Consider the following 23454-nt stretch of genomic DNA (forward strand, 5'->3'; position numbering starts at 1 on the left):
CCACAGTGAGGTTTCACCTCACACTTGTCTGTATGGCTACTGCTGAAACAAGGGATCATAACAAGTGATGACAGGGTTTGTATTGTGTGGTCTGGATGAAAATTGGTACAGCCAGTATGCAAAACAGTGAAGTTCCTCAAAAAGCTAACAACAGAAATGCCATAGGGTACAATAAGCCCACTACTAGAATTGAGGTCCGAGTGCCAGAGACATGGCATTCTTGTGTTCACTGCAGCAGCACTCCCCAGAGCCTGACTTCCTAAGGATGGGAGAATGGAGAGAGAGTGTGCTGTTCAAATACACACTTAGCTTTCTCAGAGAGAACAGTCCTATCTTATGACCACACGAATGAGATGGATGGCACCATTAAGTGAAGTAAGTGAGATGCAGAAACACATGCATCTCACCTTGCCATGATCTCTAAAACAAACTCAATAGCAGAAAAAGGATGGTTCTTGTCAAGGGCTGGGGGCAGTGATGTTCCAGGGTACCAACAGCAATGGAGGAAGTTGTGGCATTACACTTCAAAGCATGGGGACCACAGCTAACAGCTGTCTCATGTACTTAAACACACCTGACATTAAGTGACTACCTGAATGCAAGCCACAGTAATAAGGGATGGGAATGGACCTGAAATCCAGAAGACACAGCATGACCTTAATGATGGTGACAGTTTCATGTGGGCATGCTTATCCCCATCTCATCAAACTGCATTCACTGAAACTGCGTAGCTGTTTGTATGTCATCAGATAAAGTGCCTTAAAGATGACTAAACAATTACAAGTACTTGCTGCTCTCCCAGAGGACCCAGGTTCACAGCATTCACACAGCAGCTTACAACATACACATGAGCAAAACACTCCACATATAAATAAACCAAGCCAAGAGAATTCGTTGAGAAATGAAATCCTTTCCATGAAAATTTTCCTGTGTCTTGAAAAGCACACTTGAATCAAGCATGGCCTACATTAAAGTAAAATAGGGATCTAAGAGTACACAGTGATATCAAGTGGTGAAAGGGGGTTCTGCTTCTTAATGTAGAGTAAGATTAACACATTAGAAATAGAGATATCACCTCAGACACTGTCCATCTAGAGTCAACTCAGAAGGCTAATAACCCTCTACACGCAGCTGTCTCCTCCATTTGGACATGGCTTCTTGGTATCCAATATGTTTTGTTTTGTTCAGAAAAGTCACATGATAAAGGGAAGAGTCTGGTGGTGAACCAAGTATGGACATTCTTACACTGTGTCAGCAGCTTTTGGGATGGATCCAAGCCAACAAGCCATGAGACAAGTCAGCCTCAGTGTCAGTGGTGGTGACACACTATAGAAAATAGCTTAAAAGTAATTTATTTTTACATAAAATTTATACTTTTCTTTCTTTTTTTTTTTTTTTTGGAGCTGAGAACCGAACCCAGGGCCTTGCGCTTACTAGGCAAGCGCTCTACACTGAGCTGAATCCCCAACCCCAAAATTTACACTTTTATTTTACAGATAAAATTCCCCCTTTAAAAAGTGATTCTATACATGTTTGTTTTTGTGACAGGTTCTTTAGTCCTGGTACTTACTGAGGACCAGGCTGGATGAGAACTGTCAGTGATCTGTTTGCCTCTGCATCCAAAGTCTGGGATTAAAGGTGTGTGCCACTGCACCAAGCTTATACATTAGTTCTTTTACTATAAGCACACTGACACACACACAGAGTTGGGCCTGACGTGGTGATATATGCCTTTAATTCCATGGGGTGGGGTGGAGAGGAAGACATACCTGGGGCTAGAGATCTGGCTTGAGAGTGCTTGCTGTTCTCCTAAAAGGAACTCAGTTTGGGTCCCACAACCCCAATTAGGCTGCTCACAAGCACCTGGAACTCGACCTCCAGGACACCCTCTTCTGGCCTTCACTTGTACACATGTCCATGCACTCACATATAAATAAAATTCAGAAAAGGTAAGTAAACCACACTTTGTTGTGTAAAGCTGAGGGGTGCCTAGAGTCCGAGCAAGTGTTCCACTATGGTTCACTCCTAACCCCAGATCTAGATTCGCTGCCCACTTGATAGGCTCCACATCACCTAGGAAGCAAACCTCTGCGAGTGGTTGTGAGAGTTTCTTGATTGGGCTAATTTGGGTGGACGTCCTGAACATGGATGGCACTATGCCTTGGCTGGGGCTTGGACTTAATGAAAAGGAGAAGTGAGCCAAGTACCTGTGTCTCTCTCTGCTTCCTGACTGCAGATGCAATGTGACAAGATGCCTTGAGCTCTTGCTGCCTGATACCCCACTATGATGTGCATACACTGTATGAGCCCAGGCCACCCTTCCTTATGCACTCTTGTCAGGTTTGTCATAGCAACAAGAACAGCAGCAGACACTGCTAGCTCACTTCATGGCTCAGTTCTCAGGGATCCACATGGAGACTTCCTGACTGTACACAGTCATTTCAAACACACTGCTACAGGGATGTGCTGTTAAAAGTCTAACCGAAGGGGTGAGTCACATAGGAGCAGCATCCCTTGTCTGTGCCTGCCTGCATGCCTCGAAAGGGCACTCTGCACAGAATACTGCTGCACGAAAAGCTCTGACTTAGGACTTTTCTACTTCTATTTAGTTACAACTGAAGGTCAGGGTTAGCCAAGTCTGCAGCACTTGAGAGAGAAAGCAAACTTTAAGGATGGAAGTCATGTATCCAAGGCCATTCCTTCTTCAGACTGTGAGCCCATGCTACCCTTACCTGACACAATCATTTTATCTCTGTTCTTCTCTCTCTCCTCCTTGAAGTCAGTGGGACTGCTGAGTGGAGATATCAGAGCCTAAGCACCAGTCTCTTAGGGGATTTGAACTTTTTCTTTTTGAGATAGGGTCGCACAATTTGCTCTGGCTGTCCTAGAACTATGTAGACCAGGCTGGCCCGGAACTTAAGAGATCTGCCTGCCTCTGCCTCCCAAGTGGTGGAATTAAAGTCATGTGATACCATGTGCCCAGCTTTTAAACTTTTTACCAACATTTTAGATGATTAAACAGCCATCAATTTATGATTCCCAACCCTCCCCTCAGGGTTTAATTCCCATCTTCTTTCCCCCTTTCCTCTGACCTGCTGTATACACATATACACTTGAAGTACACAGTACAACCCTGAAAATACAGTATTTAAACCATGACAGAACATGGCATAACTCCTCCCGCTCTTACAAAGGCAGGATGGTCTTGAACTCAGAAATCACATCTCTTGGTCAAATGCTCCCTGTTCTTTGTTTACATCCTCAGGATGGCTTTGCCCTGTAAAGACTTAGAGGCAAGACCGGCCCTCTCTCGCAGCAGACTGGCCTTCTCAGCACTCTGCTGAGGCTGTGCAGGCTTCAGTAAGAAGTGGCTAATGAAGAGCTTCAGGCCTTCTCGCAACATTCCCAGTTTTGGGTTGCTAGACACTCTGAAAGGAAATGGGAGACAGAGGTCAGGGAGAAGCTTGTCTTTGAGATCTTAGTGCCTAGTGCCTCAAGAAGCAAGACCAAACCTACTTTTAGGCACTTGGGGGTTTTTGGATGATTGTGTAAAACCCAGGGTCTCGTAATAAGATAGGCAAGTATCTACTACTAAGACACTCTAACCAGCTGGCCTCAACTCCTGGACTCAAAGAATCATCCTTGGCTCAGCCTCTAGAAAAGGTGTAACCGCAAGAATGTCACTATTCCTGGCTTCTTTTAAAGGAGAGGGTAACCCAGGGTGGTGTCAAGTTTGTGACCCTAGTGCCTCAATCTTTGAGGTGCTAGGATTACTGGCATATGCTGCCACACCTGGTCGCACCCAGAATCCATCCATCCACCTACGTATCTAGCTATCTAATTTGTGGTTCTGCTTTATTCTGAGACAAGGTTTCTCTGTGCCCTGGCTATCCTGAAACTTGCACTGTAGCCCAGGCTGGCCTTGGATTCAAGAGATTCACCTGCCTAATGCCTCCTGAGTACAGGGATTAAAGGTGTGTGCTACCACCCAGCTCCAACTTCTTTTGTCAGGTGTGGTGGTGCATGTCTTTAATACTAGCACAGGTGAGGCAGAGGGCAAAGGCAGGTAGACCTGTGAGTTTGAGGCCAGCTTGGTCTTCATAGCAAGGCCCATGCCAGCCAGGGATATACGGTGGGATCCTGTCTCAAAGACAAAATAAAAAACTCAACAAAATAAAAATCCATTTTTTTTTTTTTGGACACAGGACCTCACTCTGTATGTTAGTCTGCTCTGAAATTCACTGGGTATGCCAGACTAGCCTTAAGCTTGTACCAATTCTTCTGCCTTAGCTTCTCAGACTACAGTTGTGAACCACAATGTCCATGTTTATCTTCCTGAGGGCTAGGGATAAGACTCAGTGGTAGAAGCATATGCTGAGATTGGGCTCAAGTCCCAGGACCACAAAAGAAGAAGATGAAATGAACCCAAGGCACAGCTTATGACTTGTCATAAGTCACTGTTCTGTGTTAGGCAAGTCTTGCATTTCTTCGGTCTAGTGCATAAACATTATACCTTAGAATTAGGACAAAAACTGTGTACTACACACAAGCCTGGCTTTATAAACCAACAGAGTGAAATGGGAGTGACCTCACGCTGGCTCACAATGCAATCTCTGCCTTTTTCCTATGTCCAATTAGGATACATACCTTGAAAAAATCACAACCAGGTCATCGTCTTCTGTTTCCATCAACAGCTCAGTCAACACTCTCCGCAGGAAGTGAACTCTGGGTTTATCCAATTCACTAAATTCAACTACCTAAGGATCAGGAGATAGGAAAGCACCATCATGCTGATTCAGTTTTACCATGGTTTGTGGCCCTTCCCACTCACTGTAATACTGGCTGTCAGAAGCCAACTGCTTGCAATGACACAGAGTACCACTGGCAAGGTGAGCTGGTTCCTAGGCTGTGAGCTGGAATGCAGTGGGGATCATAGCTACAGGGTACATATACTCCAAACCCTGGATTGGAGTTCTCTGTCCTCTGAAGTAGTTACTCTTTAGGAATTCCACACAGAGGATTAGATAAGCGTGCGCACACACACATTTCCTAGAAGAGCATCAAAAACTGAGCAAAGCATCTTATTTTTAGCTGTAGGATAAAGACACTATGCCTAGACAACCACAGACACCAACATGGAGGAAACAAGCTCAAGTTGAATTTGAGAGAGCTTCACAGTATTCTTTCCTTAACACTCTTCCTCCTCCAACTCATCCCATCAGGAAGGACATTTCTTCTTGTGTCTGACCTGTACGCCAGCTTAAATGGCATGGTCATTTTCCCTTCTCTTCTCCAGCTACTGAGGTTTTACAGCTTGCCTGTGGTTTTCCCTTTTTAAAATGCTAATAAAATGCCCTTCATCTTATTTGAAAAAAAGGAAAAGCTGCAAGAGGACAGGGTGTGGTGACAAGGTTCTGCCCATAGAGGCCTGAACAATGCCCACATATGCTCTGTTTAGATACAGGGTAGAAAAAAGCCTATGAACAAGAATAAATACTATATTAAAGAGTAGCTTCGGGCTGGAGAGATGGCTCAGCGGTTAAGAGCACTGATTGTTCTTCCCGAGGTCCTGAGTTCAAATCCCAGCAACCACATGGTGGCTCACAACCATCTGTAATGAGATCTGATGCCCTCTTCTGGTGTGTCTGAAGGCAGCTACAGTGTACTCATGTATAATAAATAAATAAAATATTTAAAAAAAAAAAAAAAAAAAAGAGTAGCTTCCTCGAGAAGAGCTCAGGGGTACAAACATGAGCCCAGGAACAAGGTCAGGGATGTGCTCTATGCTGGTTACTCCTGTTGTCAACTGGACTACATCTAGAATTAACTAAAATTCTGAAATGGAGGGCTCACCTGTGAGGGATGTTTTTGCTTAATTAGAAGTAGGAAGATTCACTTTTAATTAGAATCTTGACTACACCTTTTGTTCAAAGCCTATGTAAGGACAAGAAAGGAGGGATCTTTTGTGTTTTGCCTTCTTGCCCTGCCTTGCTAGCAAGTCCATTCCTTCACTAGCATTAGAGTCTTCTCCTTTGTGATTGCAGTATATACTGAAGACTAGCTGAGACATCCAGCCTCCTGGGCTGAACAACTACTGGTTCCTGGACTTTTTGTTCAGATAGCCACTGTTGGATTAGCTGGACTGCAGCCTGTAAGTCATTCTAATAAATCCTCTTTCTACATATCGATTTCGATTCATTCTATAAGTCTTTTACTCGGGAGAACCCTAGTATAAGCCCTACCACACACAACTGGTTCCTGCCTACTTCTCATGGTCACCAGGAAATTATGAGTAGAAACTTTGATGAAAGGCAGGAAATTCAAACGCATAGGATGCTGCCCTGCAGATCAACAATGTCACAGGACACTGAACTTACATCAAGTTAGCATCTTGACTTGTCTCTACTGTTTACCTCCTTTAGTCTTGTTAGAAGGTCAGGAATCCCTACCTCCTGTGCTTCACTGCCTTCTGTACTGGTGTCTCAAGGCTTTGAAGACCCCAAGTGTAGGGTGGTGAACTACAGTCTTGTGGTATTTTGCAGTGAAGATCCACAATTGCATCTTTATAAGCAAAGTCTGTCCTGGCTAGTTTTATGTCAACTTCACACAAACTAGAGTCACCTAAGAAGGAAGCTCAATTGAGAAAATGTCTCTCTAAGATACACTGTAGTGCCTATCTCAAGAAAAGGAGGGAAAAACAAAAGCTGGGCTGTAGTGATTGATGTAGGAGGGCTCAGCCCATTGTGGGTGAGGCCATCTTAGGCTGACTGTCCTGGGTTCTATAAGAAAGCACCTGCCTCCAAGTTCCTGCCCTGACTTGCAATAGTAACCCTGAAAACAAAGTTCTACTTCACTCCATACTCCCAGATGATCTGTGACCTCAGCGCAAGCAAGCACGCACGCACGCACGCACGCACGCACGCACGCACGCACGCACGCACGCACGTACACACTCACACTAAATATAAAGCAGAACAAAACAAAACAAACTGATGCAAACTTATAATTGGACACTATAGTCTAAGTGAATTTATAGAGTGTGCTGCCTGGGCATTTCTGTGATGGCTATTTTAATGAAAACACTTCATAGCTAGTGTGTATGTGTACTTGCCTTTAATCTCAACACTGGGAGGCAGAGGCAGGCAGATCTCTGAGTTCAAAGCTAGCCTGGTCTACAGAGCGAGTTCCAGAACAGCCAAGACTATACAGGGAAACCCTGTCCTCCAATACCCCATCCCCAAACTGCTCAAAACATCACAATCTCAAAAAATACATTTTAAAATATACAAAATAATTTATACTGTCTTAGCTACTTATATTAATTTCTTGCACTATACAAACCTTTAGAACAGAAAGTGGAAGCGACTTTGTCTTCAACAAGTGTGTCAGCAGATAAACTAGGTTTGAGAACTTAGTGCCTGACAAATTTTCTAAGTCCCGAAATTTGTCCCATATGCTGAACTGGAAAGTCATCTGGTTAATAAACAGTAAAGAAGAAAAAAGTTAAAATGCAAATCATTGGAACAACTTACCAGAAATGTACTTTAAAGGTACCCTATTTCTTAGTCACTTGTCAATAACCCAGTTCCTGGGAATAGGAACAACTTCACTGTCTTTCTTCCTGATACCATCCTGATACCATCATAGAAGTCCCTTTTGAAGTTTTGTCCCACACGTTAACACACAGCTTTGAAGAAAGGTTTTTAGTGCCTTAAACAACTAGAGGCATCCAGTCAGAAGGCCACAATCATTCTAGCTGTAACAGCTAAGCTGCCTTGGCCTGGATCCTTGTTACTTTGTCCCACGAGGGGCACGAAACTCCTGGTAATGCGCCAGGCGGATGTACTGGTGGTCTTAGGTTACCTGGAATCTCCTTTCATAGGCACAGAACTTGCTGGCCAGGAAAGCATAGAAAGGGTTGTAGGTTTTCTCTTGCAGGCAGCAGTCCATGAGGATATGAACTATTTCTCTCTCCTGCTGGTCCTTCAGCCCAAGCCTACAGACAAACAGTCAGACTAAGAATATAGTCTTTCAGTTTTCTGTTTAACATTTTATCGATTCTTTGTGATTTCATATCACATACCCCAATGCCGTTCATCTCCTCATCCCTTTGTACCTGCCCTTGCAATCGCCTCTCCAAAAGAAGATAGAATTAAAACAAACAAACAAATCATCTTGTGGTGGGGGCTGCAGCATGTCATGGTCTATCACACATTATATAACCTTTTGTCCAAACATCTTTACTTGCAAATATTCATTGCAACGTGCCACTGGTCTGGTTTGAGGTCTCTGGCTTCTGCTATACTATCAATACTGGATCCATATGGGGAGTTCTCTTAGTCTGCTGTTGCCCTGTAATATGGAGATCCTGCAGCTTTGGATCTGTAGGACTTCACATGCTCCAGAAGTCCATAGATGGGGTAGATGTTGGGCAGGCCAACTCAAAGCCCTGGTTCTGGACCTGGGAGGTAGCTGAGTTGGTCAGCCCACCAGTCCTCCTATGCCCAATACCACCAGGGCAAGCTCTCTAGCACTGCTCTGGCTAGTTCACCAATGAACCAGCTGGCAAGGGGAGGGTCAGCTGTCCTGTCCTTATGTCCTTGGGGCTGGCTCATGCACCTTAGTCACTAGGATCACTTAGTCACTACTGTGCTGCCCAGGTGAGGTGCAGGGTCTATGCTTCAGAGTGCTGAGGCCCATAAGGTGCAGGGCCAGCTCTCCTATCTGGTGCAGATGGTGAGGGCTGGGTGGTGAGGGCTGGGTGGTGAGGCCTGCTTTCAATTTTTATGGCAAAATCATCTTCTCCTTATCTGAGGAGTCCAGTGGCAAATGAGTTGAGTTGGTTAAGAGGACGGTGACAGCCACAGTCCACTTTTGTTTCTAGCTTCTTTGGGCCTCAGTTTTTTTCAATAACACAGCCTAATGTGTAAGGTACAACACAACTCCCAAGTTGAATACTGGGTACAAAGCTGAGGACTGGTTTATATTCTTATGCAGGTGTGAAGCTCAAGACCAACTTGAGCTGTATAGGGAAACCTTCTCCAGGTAAAACTCACAGCAAAACCCACTGTGTTGTTTGTATAGTCCTGTGAGTGTGGGTAGTCCCAAGTGTCTGGTAGTAGCCACCACAGTGGAAGCACAGTAAGTTCCACAGCCACTAAACCTCCTTCCTTTCTTTGTAGCAGGCATTCTCTTTGAAACAGAGGCCACCAAAAATGTATTTTTTGAGCCTCTAGGTCTGCTATATAAACACACCAACAGTCATGAAGTCAAGACTGACTCCTTGGCCTGGGCAAAGAATCCTTTAGAATTACCTGTGCTAGTGTGAGCTTGGGTGCTAATGTGAGCTTGGGTGCTAGTGTGAGCTTGGGTGCTCAGCCTTCTGTAGAGCTGACTGACAAGTATCCCAGACGCCAAGAGGACCCATAGCTGGTGTCTACCCAACAGTGGAAGAACATACAGCGTTTGAGTTTTTGGCAACTGATTTGTCTTTCTTCTTCTTGTGACAGTGAGGAGGCATATTAAGAGCAGAATGAACTGCCCTGCGCATGCCACACAGTCCTGTACATGCTAGGCAAACCCTCCACCACTGAGCCATGTCCTAGACCCAACATTAGTCCTTTGAATTCAATGGTTGGAGACAAAGGCTCTAGACTTAGGAGAAAACAGCAAATCTGCTGCCACATTATCCCCACAACTTCCCCAAACAACAAACCCCAACAGAAGCAGCATGCTGCTCAATGTGTATGTGGGTCATCCAAACAACCAGTTTCATTTCAGCTGTACTAATTAATCCATGAGGTTAAATATCCACAAGAACAGACAGTGATTAAACAAAACAAAACAAAACTGCAATGCTGGACTCCAGGGCCTCACACTGTTGAGTTACAGTCCCAGGGAGTCGCTGCTAAGTCTGGTATGCCCTTTCTTTTGTATCCTGGCTGGCCTGGAAGCATGTCTCCAGCTTTGGCCTCTCAAGTGCTAGGGTAACAGGTTATACCACCATGCCAGCAGTGAGTAGGAGACTACATACATTCAGCATATAGTAAGGTTTCAGAAACAGAAGCAGCAAGCTCCAGCATCTTAGAGCTAGCCTGAAAAGAGAACCATCAGTTCTCAGACCACTCCATTATCTCAATGAAAGCAGTCTCCTCAGTGACAGGACACTATTCTAGCATGTGTCTAAACTTGAATTCTGAAGAGTAACACTCACACTTGAACACATGTGACTATAAACTGTGTGTGCATGTATGCACTAAGTACCAAGCTTGTATTCTTGGGCAAATCTGCAAAAGAAGAGCTCAGTGGGAGCCTTCTCAGGAGGTGATCAGATCTGTGCACAGGTGAAGACCAAGTTCAGACACAAGCTGCTGCCAGAGCCTGGCACTGTTGTTCATATCAACAAGGCCCAGTTCAGAGACCCAATCATCAGACTTGTACTTATTTCTAAGTTTATTTTAGAAATACTTTGTAAAATTTACAACTAATTATAGAAAATATATTGTAAGTTTTACATCAAGAGTCTGAAAGACAGAAATAATAATTCTCAATAATCAACAGCCCTAACAGACTAATCAGGTGGCTGGTTACCTAACATTGCTAGCCAAACTCTAAAATCTTGGCACTACACAGCGCTATTTACCAAGGATATACTAGCAGGGATCAATGTGTTATGGGGGTCGCATGAGACCTCAAGCCCAGGTAAGAGGGCAGTAATAGGAAAGATTCAGTTCCTCAAATTATCCAAAAGCTAAAACCAAGATCAATTTCTATCATGTCTATTAAATAAAAATCAAAAAGTGTTCCCACCAATGCTTACTTCAGCAGCTTCTCAAAGGCATCCAAGAAGTCCTCACTTGTCATCATAGTACAGAATATATTCCTCCTGACATCAGTGTTCATCCTCTGCTTCCTGGCAAGCTCCAGCATCTTAGAGCTAGCCTGAAAAGAGAACCATCAGTTTCCAGACCACTCCATTATCTCAATGAAAGCAGTCTCCTCAGAGACAGGACACTATTCTAGCATGTGTCTAAACTTGAATTCTGAAGAGTAACACTCATACTTGAACACTTGTGACTATAAACTGTGTTTGCATGTATGCACTAAGTACCAAGCCTGTATTCTTGGGCAAATCTGCAAAAGAAAAGCTCAGTGGAAGCCTTCTCTGGAGGTAATGAGACCTGTGGATCAGATCTGGGCACAGGTGAAGACCAAGTTCAGACACAAGTTGCTGCCAGAGCTTAGGAGCCACAACTACCAAGTGGGGTTCCCGGGCAGGAAAGACAAGGACACTGGAGTTACAATCTGAATCCACAGCAGGGTCCAGAACCTATACCTTCTGGGAACAGCATGTTGCTGAGTTCCAATAACAGCCCCTATCAAATGAGTTTCATTTTCTCACCTCTCTCATTCAATTTCTAGATTTTGTCTGAATTGGGGTTGAAACTTTTTTTTAGATATATTTATTTATTTTATGTATGTGAGTACACTGTAGCTTCAGACACACCAGAAGAGGGCATCAGGTTCTATTACAGATGGTTGTGAGCCACCATGTGGTTGCTGGGATTTGAACTCAGGACCCCTGGAAGAGCAGTCAGTGCTCTTAACCGCTGAGCCATCTCTCCAGTCCCTGGGGTTGAAACTTTTAAAAATTCTTAAGAAGCAGAGAAACTCAATTAATCATAGGCTGACATGAGCAGGGAGCTACTTTAAGCAGAACAGGCTTCAAATGCACCAGGGTGCGTATAGCCAGGCAGCCAACAAGGTCTTCATACCGTGCCTGCAAGTGGCTTCTGCAGGTGTGTGTGATGGTTTTCAATCATTGGGGTCCCACTCCATGCAGACCCCACAATCCACCAGCGACCAGTCTGCTCTGCATTCAAGATGCCATCCCAGGAGATGCGAAGCTGAGTCTCAGAACCTGAGCTAGCATTTCGAACCTGATTAAAAGAAAAGGCTCAGAAGTATTTCAGCTTATTCACACCTGCACTTCTTTCATGATCTCTTTGACAATGGCAGTTTTGGTGTACGACTACGGCAGTGAATCACAGACAATTGATTGGAAAAAGGCCACAAAGAGCCATCACCTCAATGTTGTGTCAAGTCTGTGGGTCCACCATTCAACTGTGTGTGACCTAGGACCTGTACCAATGGCTATGTGACTAAAGACTCAGAATGATCATGATGACCATCTTGTGCCAGGACTACAGGTTGAACACTCGAGGAGAGCTTCCTGGTTCCATTTGGGGCCTGGTCTTCTGAGTACCAACAGAGGAAGCCATCATACAGCCTGAGTTTAGCACCTTAGAAGATTCATATGGGTAGTCAACTAATTTGATGGAATTATCACTACTGATGTACAATCCCCTCCTCCCATCTCTGTCGTCTCCTCCTCTTCTTCTTCCTCCTCCTCCTCTTCCTCCTCCTCTTCCTCCTCCTCCTCTTCCTCCTCTTCCTCCTCCTCTACCTTTCTTGGTTTTCCTCCTTCCTCCTTCCTCTTCCTCCTTCTTGGTTTTTCAAAACAGGGCTTCTCTGTGCAGTCTTGACTGTCCTAGAACTCACTCTGTAGACCAGGCTGGCCTCAAACTGAGAGCTCGACCTTGCTTCTGCCTCCTGAGGGCTGGATTTTAAGGTGTATGCCACTCATATGTAGCAAATGTACAGCTTGATCTTCATGTAGGTCCCCCAACAACTGGAGTGGGTACTGTCCCTATATTGCTGACTGCCTGTGGATCCTGTTCTGGAGACACCTTGTTTGGCCTCAGTGGGAGAGGATACCCCTAATCCTGCAATGACTTGATGTGCCAGGGTGGAGTGATCTCACGGGGGCCTCCCACTTCTCTGAGAAGAGGATAGGGAGATGGGGGAGAGGCTACGTGAGGGGACTGGGAGGAAGAAGGGGCTACGATCGAAATGTAAAGTGAATAAATAAATGAAAAAAAAAAAAAGGTATACCCATTACTGCTTGGCCAGATGTACAGTTTCTAAGACTAGTGCTCAACATAGCCTGAACTATTGTCACCCTGGGTCCATAATGGTATGGAGGTTCAGGACAGAGTAGGGTATCACTCACCAGAGCTCTCTGTAACTTCTTCAGCTTCTCCACAGGCTCAGGATTATAGCCAGGGATTTTACGCATGTCATTGTTCTTCAGAGCCAGCATTGTTTCCAACATAAACCGTACCTTAAGGGAAAAGAAATCCACCCAAACTCATCACTAACAGTCACCGATGATTGAGCTTGGTAAGAAATACATCACAGCTGAAGCAGAGGGGCACCACTGATGAGATCACTCACAGCTGGAGGTAGTCTGTGTTACCTTCAACACTGCATTCAGGGATACAGTTTTTAAAATAGTAGAGTCTCAAACCTCAGCACTATCCAGACTTTCCCTCCTCTACTTCCACAACCCCAGTCCTGGTATGAGGGTGACTCAGTAGTATCCTTCATGGCAAACCCACCCTCAAGACTTAATCTAGATGCCAACTAGACTACCAACCATTCAGAAGTAGGGCCATCTTCCCTTCCAGCCTCACCTCTTCCAAATTCCCATCACATGAACATTACTTCTGACTCCTAAGGCTGCATCCTCTGCCACAACTCTCACACATGCTACTTTTGTTTCAAGATTCCTGAAGCCTTTTCCTGCTCTGGCCCTCCTATTATTCTACACTGGGGTCAAAGTGACCAGCAAAGTATAGGATCTGCCAATCAACTATCTGTGAAGACCTTCCTCTACTCAAGAAAAAAACCTGGCTCCCTAGGCCCATGTGTGAGGACCTGGCCTATCTTCTCTGGCAAAGGTCACACTGGTTCTTTTCAATAGGTCACTTTCTCCTTTCTTTTTGAGGACCTCTCAGGTGCCATCCTACCCTTCACATGAGGTGGGACCTATTTTATAGGAGAAACTGGTTGGTAAGACCCAAGTCTCTGCTGTTCAGAAGCAGTGCCAAACATTCAATCCAGGCTGACACTCAAGCCTCCTGGGAAACAACTTCTGAGAGGACAAACAAACAAACCCATTATAACTATAAAATGTGTATGATTTCTTAATGAAAAAAAAAAAAACCAAACAAGTCTTGAGTTTAAAAAGAAAGGTATAGTGGTATACACATGTAACCCCAGCACTCAGAAGAGGATCATGAGTTTGAGACTAGCCTGGGCTACAGAGTGAGATTCTATTTCAAAAATTCAAGGAAACAAAAACAAACCCTCCCAAACCAAGGTCAGTTTGCAGACTAAGGACAAAGCCACAGTAGCTGGTGAGGAGAAGAGAACAGAGCATGAGGACACGAATGCTAGTGTTGTGCCAGACACTCATTTTCATTCTGTCATCTGTGCCTCATAGATACTCAGCAGGTCAAGCAGCACTCCTACCCTGTTCTGGTCCTGAAACTTGTTGCCTGCACCAATGGCCTGGGCCTGGGCTTCTGTGATCAGTTCCTTAAGTGACAAGGCATCATCTTTTCTCAATGCAAAGCCCACATTTTTCAGCATCAACAGGATCAGCTCAATGTCTCTTTCCGTAAAAGTTCCAACAAGCTTCTTTAAAATGTCAAAGATGAGGAGAGACTGTACCACGTGGAAGTTGTACAAATGAGCAATCATGGTAAAGAGGTTGTCCAGTTCTTTCCCCTCACCTCCATCTCTATAGACATCATCAAACTTCTTCACCACAGCTTCAAGGAAGCAAGCACCAACCTGAAGGAGATGAAAGAGACATCATCACATCCCTCTGTGGCCCTGCCGTAAAAACTGCAAAGGAACACCTGCAAAGTGCAACATTAGGTAGGTGGGGTAAGAACCCCAACTGAGGTGCTGGTAACTAGAAATGCAGGCTTCACATACGGATGAGAAGATTCTAGATAACAAACACAGAACTGAGTGCTTGCCTTGGCATACAAATCCTTTCTGTAAAGATACTTTCATTTCTTTAGAATCAACGACAAAGCGGGTTTTAGCCAGATGTTACTGTATCTCCTTGGAAAAACTTCTTTAAAAAATGTGCCAGTGAGATGGCTTAGCATAAAGGAGCTTGCTTCCCACCCAACAACCTGAGTTTGATGTCAGAACCTATGTTATGTAAAGATGATAACCAGGGGACAGCACCAGGCCAAGAACTAGCAGAGGCCTGAGGAAGCTGGACAAGGCCACTATGGCAGTAGCCCTCTTGTTGTTCTGGAACATTCAATTTATAATGCCTATGTGTGTTTTGGGGAAAAGGAGGCCAGGGCTTGAATCTGTGGTGGTTCTGAACAAAAGGCAGTGAATCCTGAAAGCAGAAATTGTAGTGATGACCCTCCTTGCTGGTAGCATTATCTTGTGACTATTTTCTTTTGCAGGACATCCAGCTGGGAGATGAGTAGGCAACTGTGATAGATGGGAAAGGGCTGCTCACAGAGTGATCTGGGACAGACTGCAAGGAAGTATCGCTGGGTGTGGTTCAAAGCATTTGGTCTGGGTCTCCAGGAACTAGACAAGGGTAAGTAGGTTGTAGGCAGCTGGTTGTAACCTGGTTTAGTGTCAGAGGCCATGTGCAGAGTCACTGTAAAATTTAGATTAGGTATGACACACAAACAAAGGAGGGCTGATGAGACCCAGTCAGTTCAGAGTATAATGGGCAAGACCACACAGAACTGTTAGACTGCAAAACACTGAAGCTGAAGAAATCAGAAAGACACAACAGACTGGCAAGACTCATTTCTGGAAGCCAAAACTAAAGACTTGAGGCTTGATTTCCAGTTCAGGTTTTCTCACTTTAGAAAAAAACCTAAGAACACCCTCACATAGCAGTATGCCACGTTATGCTCATGTACAGTGTTAACAAAGACAGGATTCTTCAGAGAGCAAGAAACATTGAGACACTAATTCAGGTTTGTTTTCAGCACACAGATAGGTCCAATTATGTAACAGGCCAAAATCTAAATTCTAATATTTCTTTAAAATTAAACACACTAGTATAACTTAGAAATATGAACAGATATCACGTTGTTAATACTGACTCTGCTATGTGAGTTCCAGCACAAATCTGCAAAGGCCTGAGTGTTGAGTGCTTGAGGAAAGACACAGTAGTTAAGAACATCTTTAACATTTTCCCCCCCTTCCATGAGTTCTTGGGAGCTTTTTCTCAGCACAGTTTAATGGAAATCAGCATCCTGAGAGCATAGCATATCTGGCACAAGCTTTAGTGAATGTCATTAGCTAAAGTACTATAATGACTTCCCCTTGAACAAGTCATCTCATTGTCCTTCATGCTATTAGCAAAGGTTTAAATGGGAAATAGGACCAATAATTTCAGGTTTTCAAAGCAAGTAAATTCTTGATGTGCTGTGGTAGCCACATCTATGACTTTTAAAATAACTCAGTGAAATGCCATTTGTACTAAAATCACTTTGATTAAGTCTGCTGAACTGTCCCAGTGTGGTATAGAATGGGGGAAGCACCACAGCAGCCAGAGAACAGTGTCAATTACTGTGATTATGGGACACAAGGAAAGCTGTCCAGGGCATCCATTACGCTTGTAATGTCAAGAAAATGGACTCCAACATTCACATGTAAAAATAAGCATAGCCCTTGGCAGGGCAGAAGGGGAGATTATCACAGAAGCACAGTTCCTGAGGTAGCCAGGGCAGGGTTTTTGATATAGTTGGGTCACTCTGTCCTTAGTTTCCTAAGCTTCTCGACCTCACTGACTCCCTTTGAATATTCTTCTAGGTGGCATAGTTAGGGCATGGAGAAAAGGCGCAGCTGTACCTCTGTTCCGACCGTGTGGTGGAGGATACTGACTAAGAAGACATGCTCCATCATCAGTCTGCTGGGCATGGTTGAGGTAGTGACACAGGCATCCATGAGGACAGCAGTCAGAGTATCGTTCATGTACTTCCTGCTGTGGGCCATGTACAGCTCCTCTAGCTGCCCACTTATAGAAGCCATGTTTGGTTCACTCAACCTGCAGTGGAATGTATGCAAAGTGTTACCAATGCATTCTATTTTATGTGTATTTCTAAACCAGAAACCACCCTGAATTTGCCACAAAAACCTGGTGTGTACTGCTCATAACACACTCTAGAATCCTGAAATAATGTCAGTTATCCTTTATATAATAGCTGAAATAATGAACGTTGTCTTTTAGCACAGCTCAGCCACTGAAGCATTCATTCCTTGGGGTCCTCCCTCAGTCTGTACATACCTACAGGTAATCTCATCTAATGCCCTAAAGGCAGTGATCACTCCTAGGTGGTGAGTTAAGAGAAAAAAACATGAACTTGTTTCATCTCTTAGACGACACAAGCACACTCAGTTCCTAAACCCATTGTGTACCTGTGCTTCAAACTGGACTTGCTGTCAAAACAACAGGTAATGGCAAAGCTACAGGATGTCATGGGCTTTAATGAAAAAGAAATAAAAAGCACAGAGGAGAGAGAAGGAAATGTGACAGAACAGCCATGTACCTTGGTATCGGTAGCAGACACTAAAATCTTCAGGCAACAAAACTGCATAGAATCAGTTTCAATATCTCTCTTCCTTCTGAGGCTCAGGAAAACAGGCAAGTACCACCTCCTCTAGTTTATGTGGTGTGGAGGGCTTCGGGTTTGTGCATGTTAGATGAGTACTCTATCAACTTGGCCATTTGTTTTTAACTGTAATCTAGCCTGGGAGTGATACCTCCACACAGGCCCTCCAGGCCATGAGCAGAGTCACTGTCCAGGTCCTTTAGTACAAAAAGGACCTCCCTACATTGTCTTCGCAATTCCCAGCGATCTACAATAACAAGTTAAGCAACAAAAGAACAATACATATTTGAAATCTGACAAAACTGGATGAGGTGCTAAAGGCCAGGATAATGGTCATCTTTGGGGCTTGGAAGAAATACCTGAACAAGGATGAGTGAAGGACATGAAAGAACTGGAGAAGGCTTTAGACAAGTGACTCCAATTCATTTGTAAGACTAGAGAGCCAACAAGAAAAGGTAAGTGACAAATTCCCACCCATGTGGCTTCCAATGAAACTTCTGATGCTTTAAGCCTAAAATGGACAATTAAACAAAAATACAGATGGTGACTCAGGGCTGAGAACCCTGTTTGCCACTAGATGAATTCACATCACCTGCTTTTCAGATAGTTTCTACAGTTAAGTGATAGTACATCATATTTCTGTAAGGTTACCTGTTAATTAGGCCTTTAACATGTTTCTTGAGCCTGTCTAGCTCTTCTTTCTTTTGGACATCTACTGTCTCCTCACTTCTCAACTGAGGAGGGATGTACTTTTCACCACTTTCAACACAGTGACTCTCCTTGAAAACAGGAAGAAAATTGCAAACACAAATTTACAGTGGAAAATCCAGCATTATTTGTTGTTGTTATTTATTCCAAATGCTAACCCCGTGAGAACTTGTAGCAACTATCATTATAGGATACTGCTATTTAACGAAGTGAAGTTCTATGAATGCCTAGAATAGCCTGGGTCTGCCTGTTCCTCAGCAGGCTGTGGCCGCCACTGTGTTAGTGCGAATACTGTTCTGTACTCTACCCCTCACTTTGGAATGACAGCCCAGAGGACCTACAGGTTGTTTGTGCCATACCTGATGTTCTAAGTCATCTTCCAAAGAACTTTCGCTCTTTTCTACAACTTCTGCAAAACGCACTTTCTTATTCCCTTTATTTCCTCTTGTCCCACTTTCTGTTTCTCCTTCCTTTTGGGAGTTTACATCTTCCTGATCCTCCTGCGGCACTTGCGAGTCTGGGTCCTCCTCACTTTCTTCAGAATTGCTCTCAGGGTCACTCTCCAAGAATGTCTGTCCAGTCTCCACCTTTCCTTCCTCCTCTTCATCGCTGCTTTCGTACAGGCCACCGCTTCTCCCATATTCCAGGGCCCCCAGGATGTAGTCTAGACCGTCGCGCGCGAAACTGAGCGGTACGGAGCTACCATCACCCTTCTTACGCTTGTGGAGGCCGAGGCATCGTTCCAGCTTTCTGATCTCTCGGTCCTCCTCCTCATTGGCCGCTAGAAGTGCCCGCTTCCGGGCAGTGGCGGTGGCAGGACCAGGCTTTCCGGGAGCACCTTTAGCCTTTGCCTGAGTTGAAGTCATGGTAGCCTTGGAGTAGGAACTATTGGCCTTAGGCTGGGTCGCCGAGGCCTTGGTGTTAGCGGAGGGAGCACTGGCCTTGACAGGGGTTGCTGTAGCCTTGGCGGGGGTCGGCCTCATCTCAATGCGCGGCCGAGTTTCCGGGCCACCGTTAAGGCCGACATTCCCTTCTTGGTCCCCTGATCCGGAGCCTACTGTCCTCTGCAGGCGCCGCACTTTCCTCAGCTGTCGCTTCTTCTTACGAAGCTCCTTGCGGCTCTTTCGGTCGCCAGGCCGGGAGCGCGCCACAGCGCTGCGATTCTCGCAGGCTTCGCTCTCGGAGGTAGCCCGCACGAAGCCTTCCACGGCCAGCCGTAGCCGTTTCAGGGGTCCCTTCCCACCGCCCGGACCGCGACGGACGTCGCTACACTTCGTGCGAGCCATGAACCTGTGCTCTACACCACAGACAGCAGGCCCCACGCCTACAGACGCCAGTAACTTCCGGGATTTTTCAATGGCATCACTTCCGGCAGGGGCGGGACTTCCGTACGCTAACTTCTGTGGACTAAAAGTCGAGACTGGTGGAAGGTCCCCTCTGCTGGTCGGAGGGCTGCAGTCACAGACACTAATGGAGTCCTTTAAAATTTGAAGCTCTTGTTTTGGGGTGCCATGAGGAAATCACCCTACATATGGCTGTATCATAATCTTTCCACACATTCTCGTATTTTCGTGCATGCGAGTTTACCCAAGGGAAGGCAGTCAACGCTGTTTCTGTGTTTTTTGATTTTTGGTTTTTTTTTTCTTTTCCTTTGAGATACTTTCTCAGTCTGTAGCCCAGGCTGACCTTGAATTCTTGGGCTAAGCACTCCTCAGCTGAGTGTCCCAAGTAGCTACAACTCCAGGCCCACAGCATTGCACCTGATCAGTTATTTCCAACACTTTAATATTAGAAATGATGCTGTAATATATCTTTGAATATATAGAATTTTATGTTTTAAGGAGCAGAACCTGAAGGCCACATTTTAAGAAGGATGATTTCTGGAATAAAGAGTCTGTCTCTTTGTAAAATGAATGCAATGATTCTGCTGGGACTCCTGGGAAAAGGCCATGGACTCAATCAAAGTAGATTTATTGATTATTTGCTAGCAGGATGAACAGTCTCTGAACCATATTTGAGATTGCTTTGAAGAACGGATATAAGAAAGTTTTCTTTTTTCTTAAGGAAAAAAATCATAAGAAGACCTTCGATATCTATGAAAGCAAGCGAAAACTGGACTGTTCTGTCTAGTTAAGTGGTAAAGGCAACTCAAAACCGACTTTGAGTATTTGTATAAGCAAGTTACAGAAGCAAAAAAAAAAAAAGCAGTTAGTCAGGTCATAACAAAGATAGTCATGGTTGTCCATTTTTTGGGTGGGAATTGGTGTGTATCACAGAGTCAGGGCTACCAGGAACTTATCATCCAGGGACTAGATTCATAGAAAAATGGCCAGTGCTTATCAGGTTGCTTGGCGTAAAAATGGAGCTTCTTTAGCCACCTCATAGAAATGGTAGCTGAACAGAGCCTGAGAGAGGTTCAATAAACAGTGTTTCTCCACTGCTTCTGCTTCACTTCCTACCTCCAGGTTCCTGCTTTGAGTCTTGCCCTGATTTCCCTCAAAGGTGGACTTGATGTGAAAGCATAAACTAAATAAACCTTTCCTCCTTAGTTGCTTTTTGGTTATAGTGTTTATCACAGTTACAGAAAGCAAACTTATGGTCACTTTTCATTGTTAGTCTGGCTGGATTTACAATTATCTGAGGACACTAAGGCTCCTTTTAAGTTTGTCCATGGGGCCATATCCATCTGGTTAACAGGAAAACATCCATCCCAGATGTGCTTATGTTAATTATCTCCTAGGCAGAGTCCAGATGAAATGAAAGGGAAAAGGAGAAAGCCGGGGTTGGGGGCTTTTGCAGTTGCCACGTGAACATTCTATAACACATGTTCCTGTTGACATCATCTGAACCACTCTCCCAGGCTTTCCTTTCCATGATGGATGGAGACCATCTGGATGATCCAAAATAAGTGTTGCTTTCTTTTTCTCCTTCTCCTCCTCCTTTTCTTCTTTTCTTCTTCCTCCTTCTTCTAATATTTATCTAATGTACATGAGTATACTGTAGCTGCTGTCTTCAGACACCAGAAGAGGGCATCAGATCCCATTACAGATGGTTGTGAGCTGCCATGTGGTTGCTGGGAATTGAACTCAGGACCTCTGGAAGAGCAGCCAGTGCTCTTAACCGCTGAGCCATCTCTCCAGCTCCAAGTGTGTTCTATAACTTGCTTTTGTCAGGTATTCTGCTACAGAGACACAAAAGCAATGAATACACACACAGCCTGTTGAGAGACAGATAGAAGTCTGTCTGAAGAAGGGATGTCCTGTCTAGCTTTGTGTCAACTTGACACAGCTAGAGTCAACGGGAAGGAGGGCTTCAACTGAGAACGTGCCTTCATAAGACCCAGCTGTAAGCCGTTTTTTTTATTAATGTTTGATGGGGGAGGGTCCAGTCCATTGTGGGTGCTAGCATCTCTGACCTGGTTCTATAAGAAAGTAGGCTAAGCAAGCCATAATGAACAAGTCAGTACACAGCTCCCTTCCATGGCCTCTGCATCAGCTTCTGCCTCAAGCTCCGCTTGAGTCACTGTCTTGACTTTCTTCAGTTGACTGTGACGATATGGAAGTATATGCCAAATAAACTCTTTCCACCCCTACTTGGTATTTCATGGCATTTCATCATAGCAATAGTAAACCTAACTAACACAAAGGGTATGGGGGCCCTGTCTGAAAAAACATTATGTAGAGGACTTGTCCAGAGGAGGAGTTAGATATAAGTTCCACAAAGAGGAAGAGGATACTGGCTGTTTGGAAAAGTGAGATAGAGGACTTTGCTGTGATCAAGAGCAAAAAAAAAATGAGTGCTCTGGTTCACCCAATGTGGTGTGACTTAGAATTTTGTCATTGTCTTTATATCATGGGGTATCACTTTAAACATTGTTCTTCCCCTATGTGGTCAAGTTAGCTATGTGATGCCTCATTGGCTTCTTAGGAGGAGGAGGAGGAGGAGGAGGAAGAGGAGGAGGAGTAGGAAGAGGAGGAGGAAGAGGAGGAGGAAGAGGAGGAAGAGGAAGAGGAGGAGGAGGAGGAAGAGGAAGAGAGGAAGGAAGGAAGGTTAATTTGGAAGAGGTTGTAAATTACAATGGAGGAGGCCAGAGCATTCTTCTAAAAAAAAAAAGATGTAGGCCAGTTTTCAAAGAGGTTTTCCTGGCACTCTAAGGTATTGAAAAGATTTTTCACGGACAATGTGTTGGTACATTAGGTATAGGTTAGGTTTGTATCAGGGAACAGTGAGGAACACTTTGCTGGAGTGGAGGGAGGCAGGCACTGGGCAGGAGGACCACAAGACTGGGCCAGAGCATCTATCTCCCTTGACCATTCCCGTTTCAGCTCTTTAGCAGGTCTGTCTCTAATCTATCAAACCAAATGTCAAGTACGATTGGAATGAAGAAATGAATTCCTCTCAGCCGTGAAGCTCCAGTATGTTGGGCAGGGTGCCGCCACCCTCTGCTTGCCCAGCTTTAGTCTTCCAGCTTCTCCAGGTGGTGCTCCTACTCAGGCAGGTACTCCCCTAGCAGTCCTGGTGCTTTCTTTGTGAGATGGTCAGACGCATCGCTATGTATTTTCACAGCTAATACTGTTTTTTTTTCCTTTTTCCAGAGCTGAGGACCAAACCCAGGGCCTTCTGCCTGCTAGGCAAGCGCTCTACCACTGAGCTAAATCCCTAACCCCGGTGCTTTCTTTGTGAATGATTGACTGTCTCCATGCCGCAGTCTGCAGAGAGAAAGGTCAGATTCAGTTTTCTCCATGTCTACAGTGAAGCCATCTCCACTCCTGGAACATAAGAGCCATTCAGGTATTTGCAGGGCCCCTTTAAAGCCCATTTTTAAAATAGTATTTTTTGTGTGTAAATAAAAAATTGATTTGTAGCTCTTCACTCTTAAGACCATCTTTTTTATTCTGGTGTGCTGTCCTGGACCTGTAATCCCAGAACTCACAGGCAGAGATGGATCTCTGTAAGTTTCAGACAGCCTGGGCTACATAGTGAATCCCCAGTCAGCCAGGGCCGCACAGGAGAATGGTATCTTGTGTGCAGGCAGATAATGTGGCTTACTCCATGGATACTTTATGATATAATCACTACCACACTATATCCGTGCTGTCATGTATTTTGCTACCCCTGAAATATAGTACTCTAGGGAGCTGGAGAGATGGCTCAGTAGTTAAGAGCTCAGATTGCTTTTCTGGAGGACCTGAGTTCAATTCCCAGCAACCACATGGTGTCTCACAACCATCTG

The 23454-nt window shown here is 44.7% G+C and overlaps 1 protein-coding gene and 1 long non-coding RNA gene across 3 annotated transcripts; one reads left to right on the forward strand and one right to left on the reverse strand.

The window, feature by feature from the left end:
• Nucleotides 1–1336: 1336 nt before the first annotated feature.
• Nom1 (nucleolar protein with MIF4G domain 1) lies at nt 1337–19579 on the reverse strand. Of its 2 annotated transcripts, none has more exons than XR_015685816.1 (11): nt 18581–19576; nt 18165–18292; nt 16753–16948; nt 14377–14700; nt 13073–13183; nt 11775–11939; nt 10810–10941; nt 7864–7996; nt 7342–7473; nt 4648–4757; nt 1337–3428 (listed from the first exon to the last, which is right to left on the reverse strand). XR_015685816.1 is itself a non-coding variant. In NM_001447423.1 (11 exon segments), coding segments are annotated over 11 exon segments (2523 nt in total). In that variant the 5' UTR covers nt 19508–19579; the 3' UTR covers nt 2980–3253.
• LOC148006223 (uncharacterized) lies at nt 2853–8781 on the forward strand. Its single transcript, XR_015686279.1, has 2 exons — nt 2853–5508; nt 5716–8781. It is a non-coding gene; the product is annotated as an uncharacterized LOC148006223 (long non-coding RNA).
• Nucleotides 19580–23454: the final 3875 nt, after the last annotated feature.

This window comes from Rattus norvegicus, chromosome 4 (genome assembly GCF_021556685.1).
Source record: "Rattus norvegicus strain SHRSP/BbbUtx chromosome 4, alternate assembly SHRSP_T2T, whole genome shotgun sequence".
In the NCBI taxonomy this organism is placed as follows: domain Eukaryota; kingdom Metazoa; phylum Chordata; class Mammalia; order Rodentia; family Muridae; genus Rattus; species Rattus norvegicus.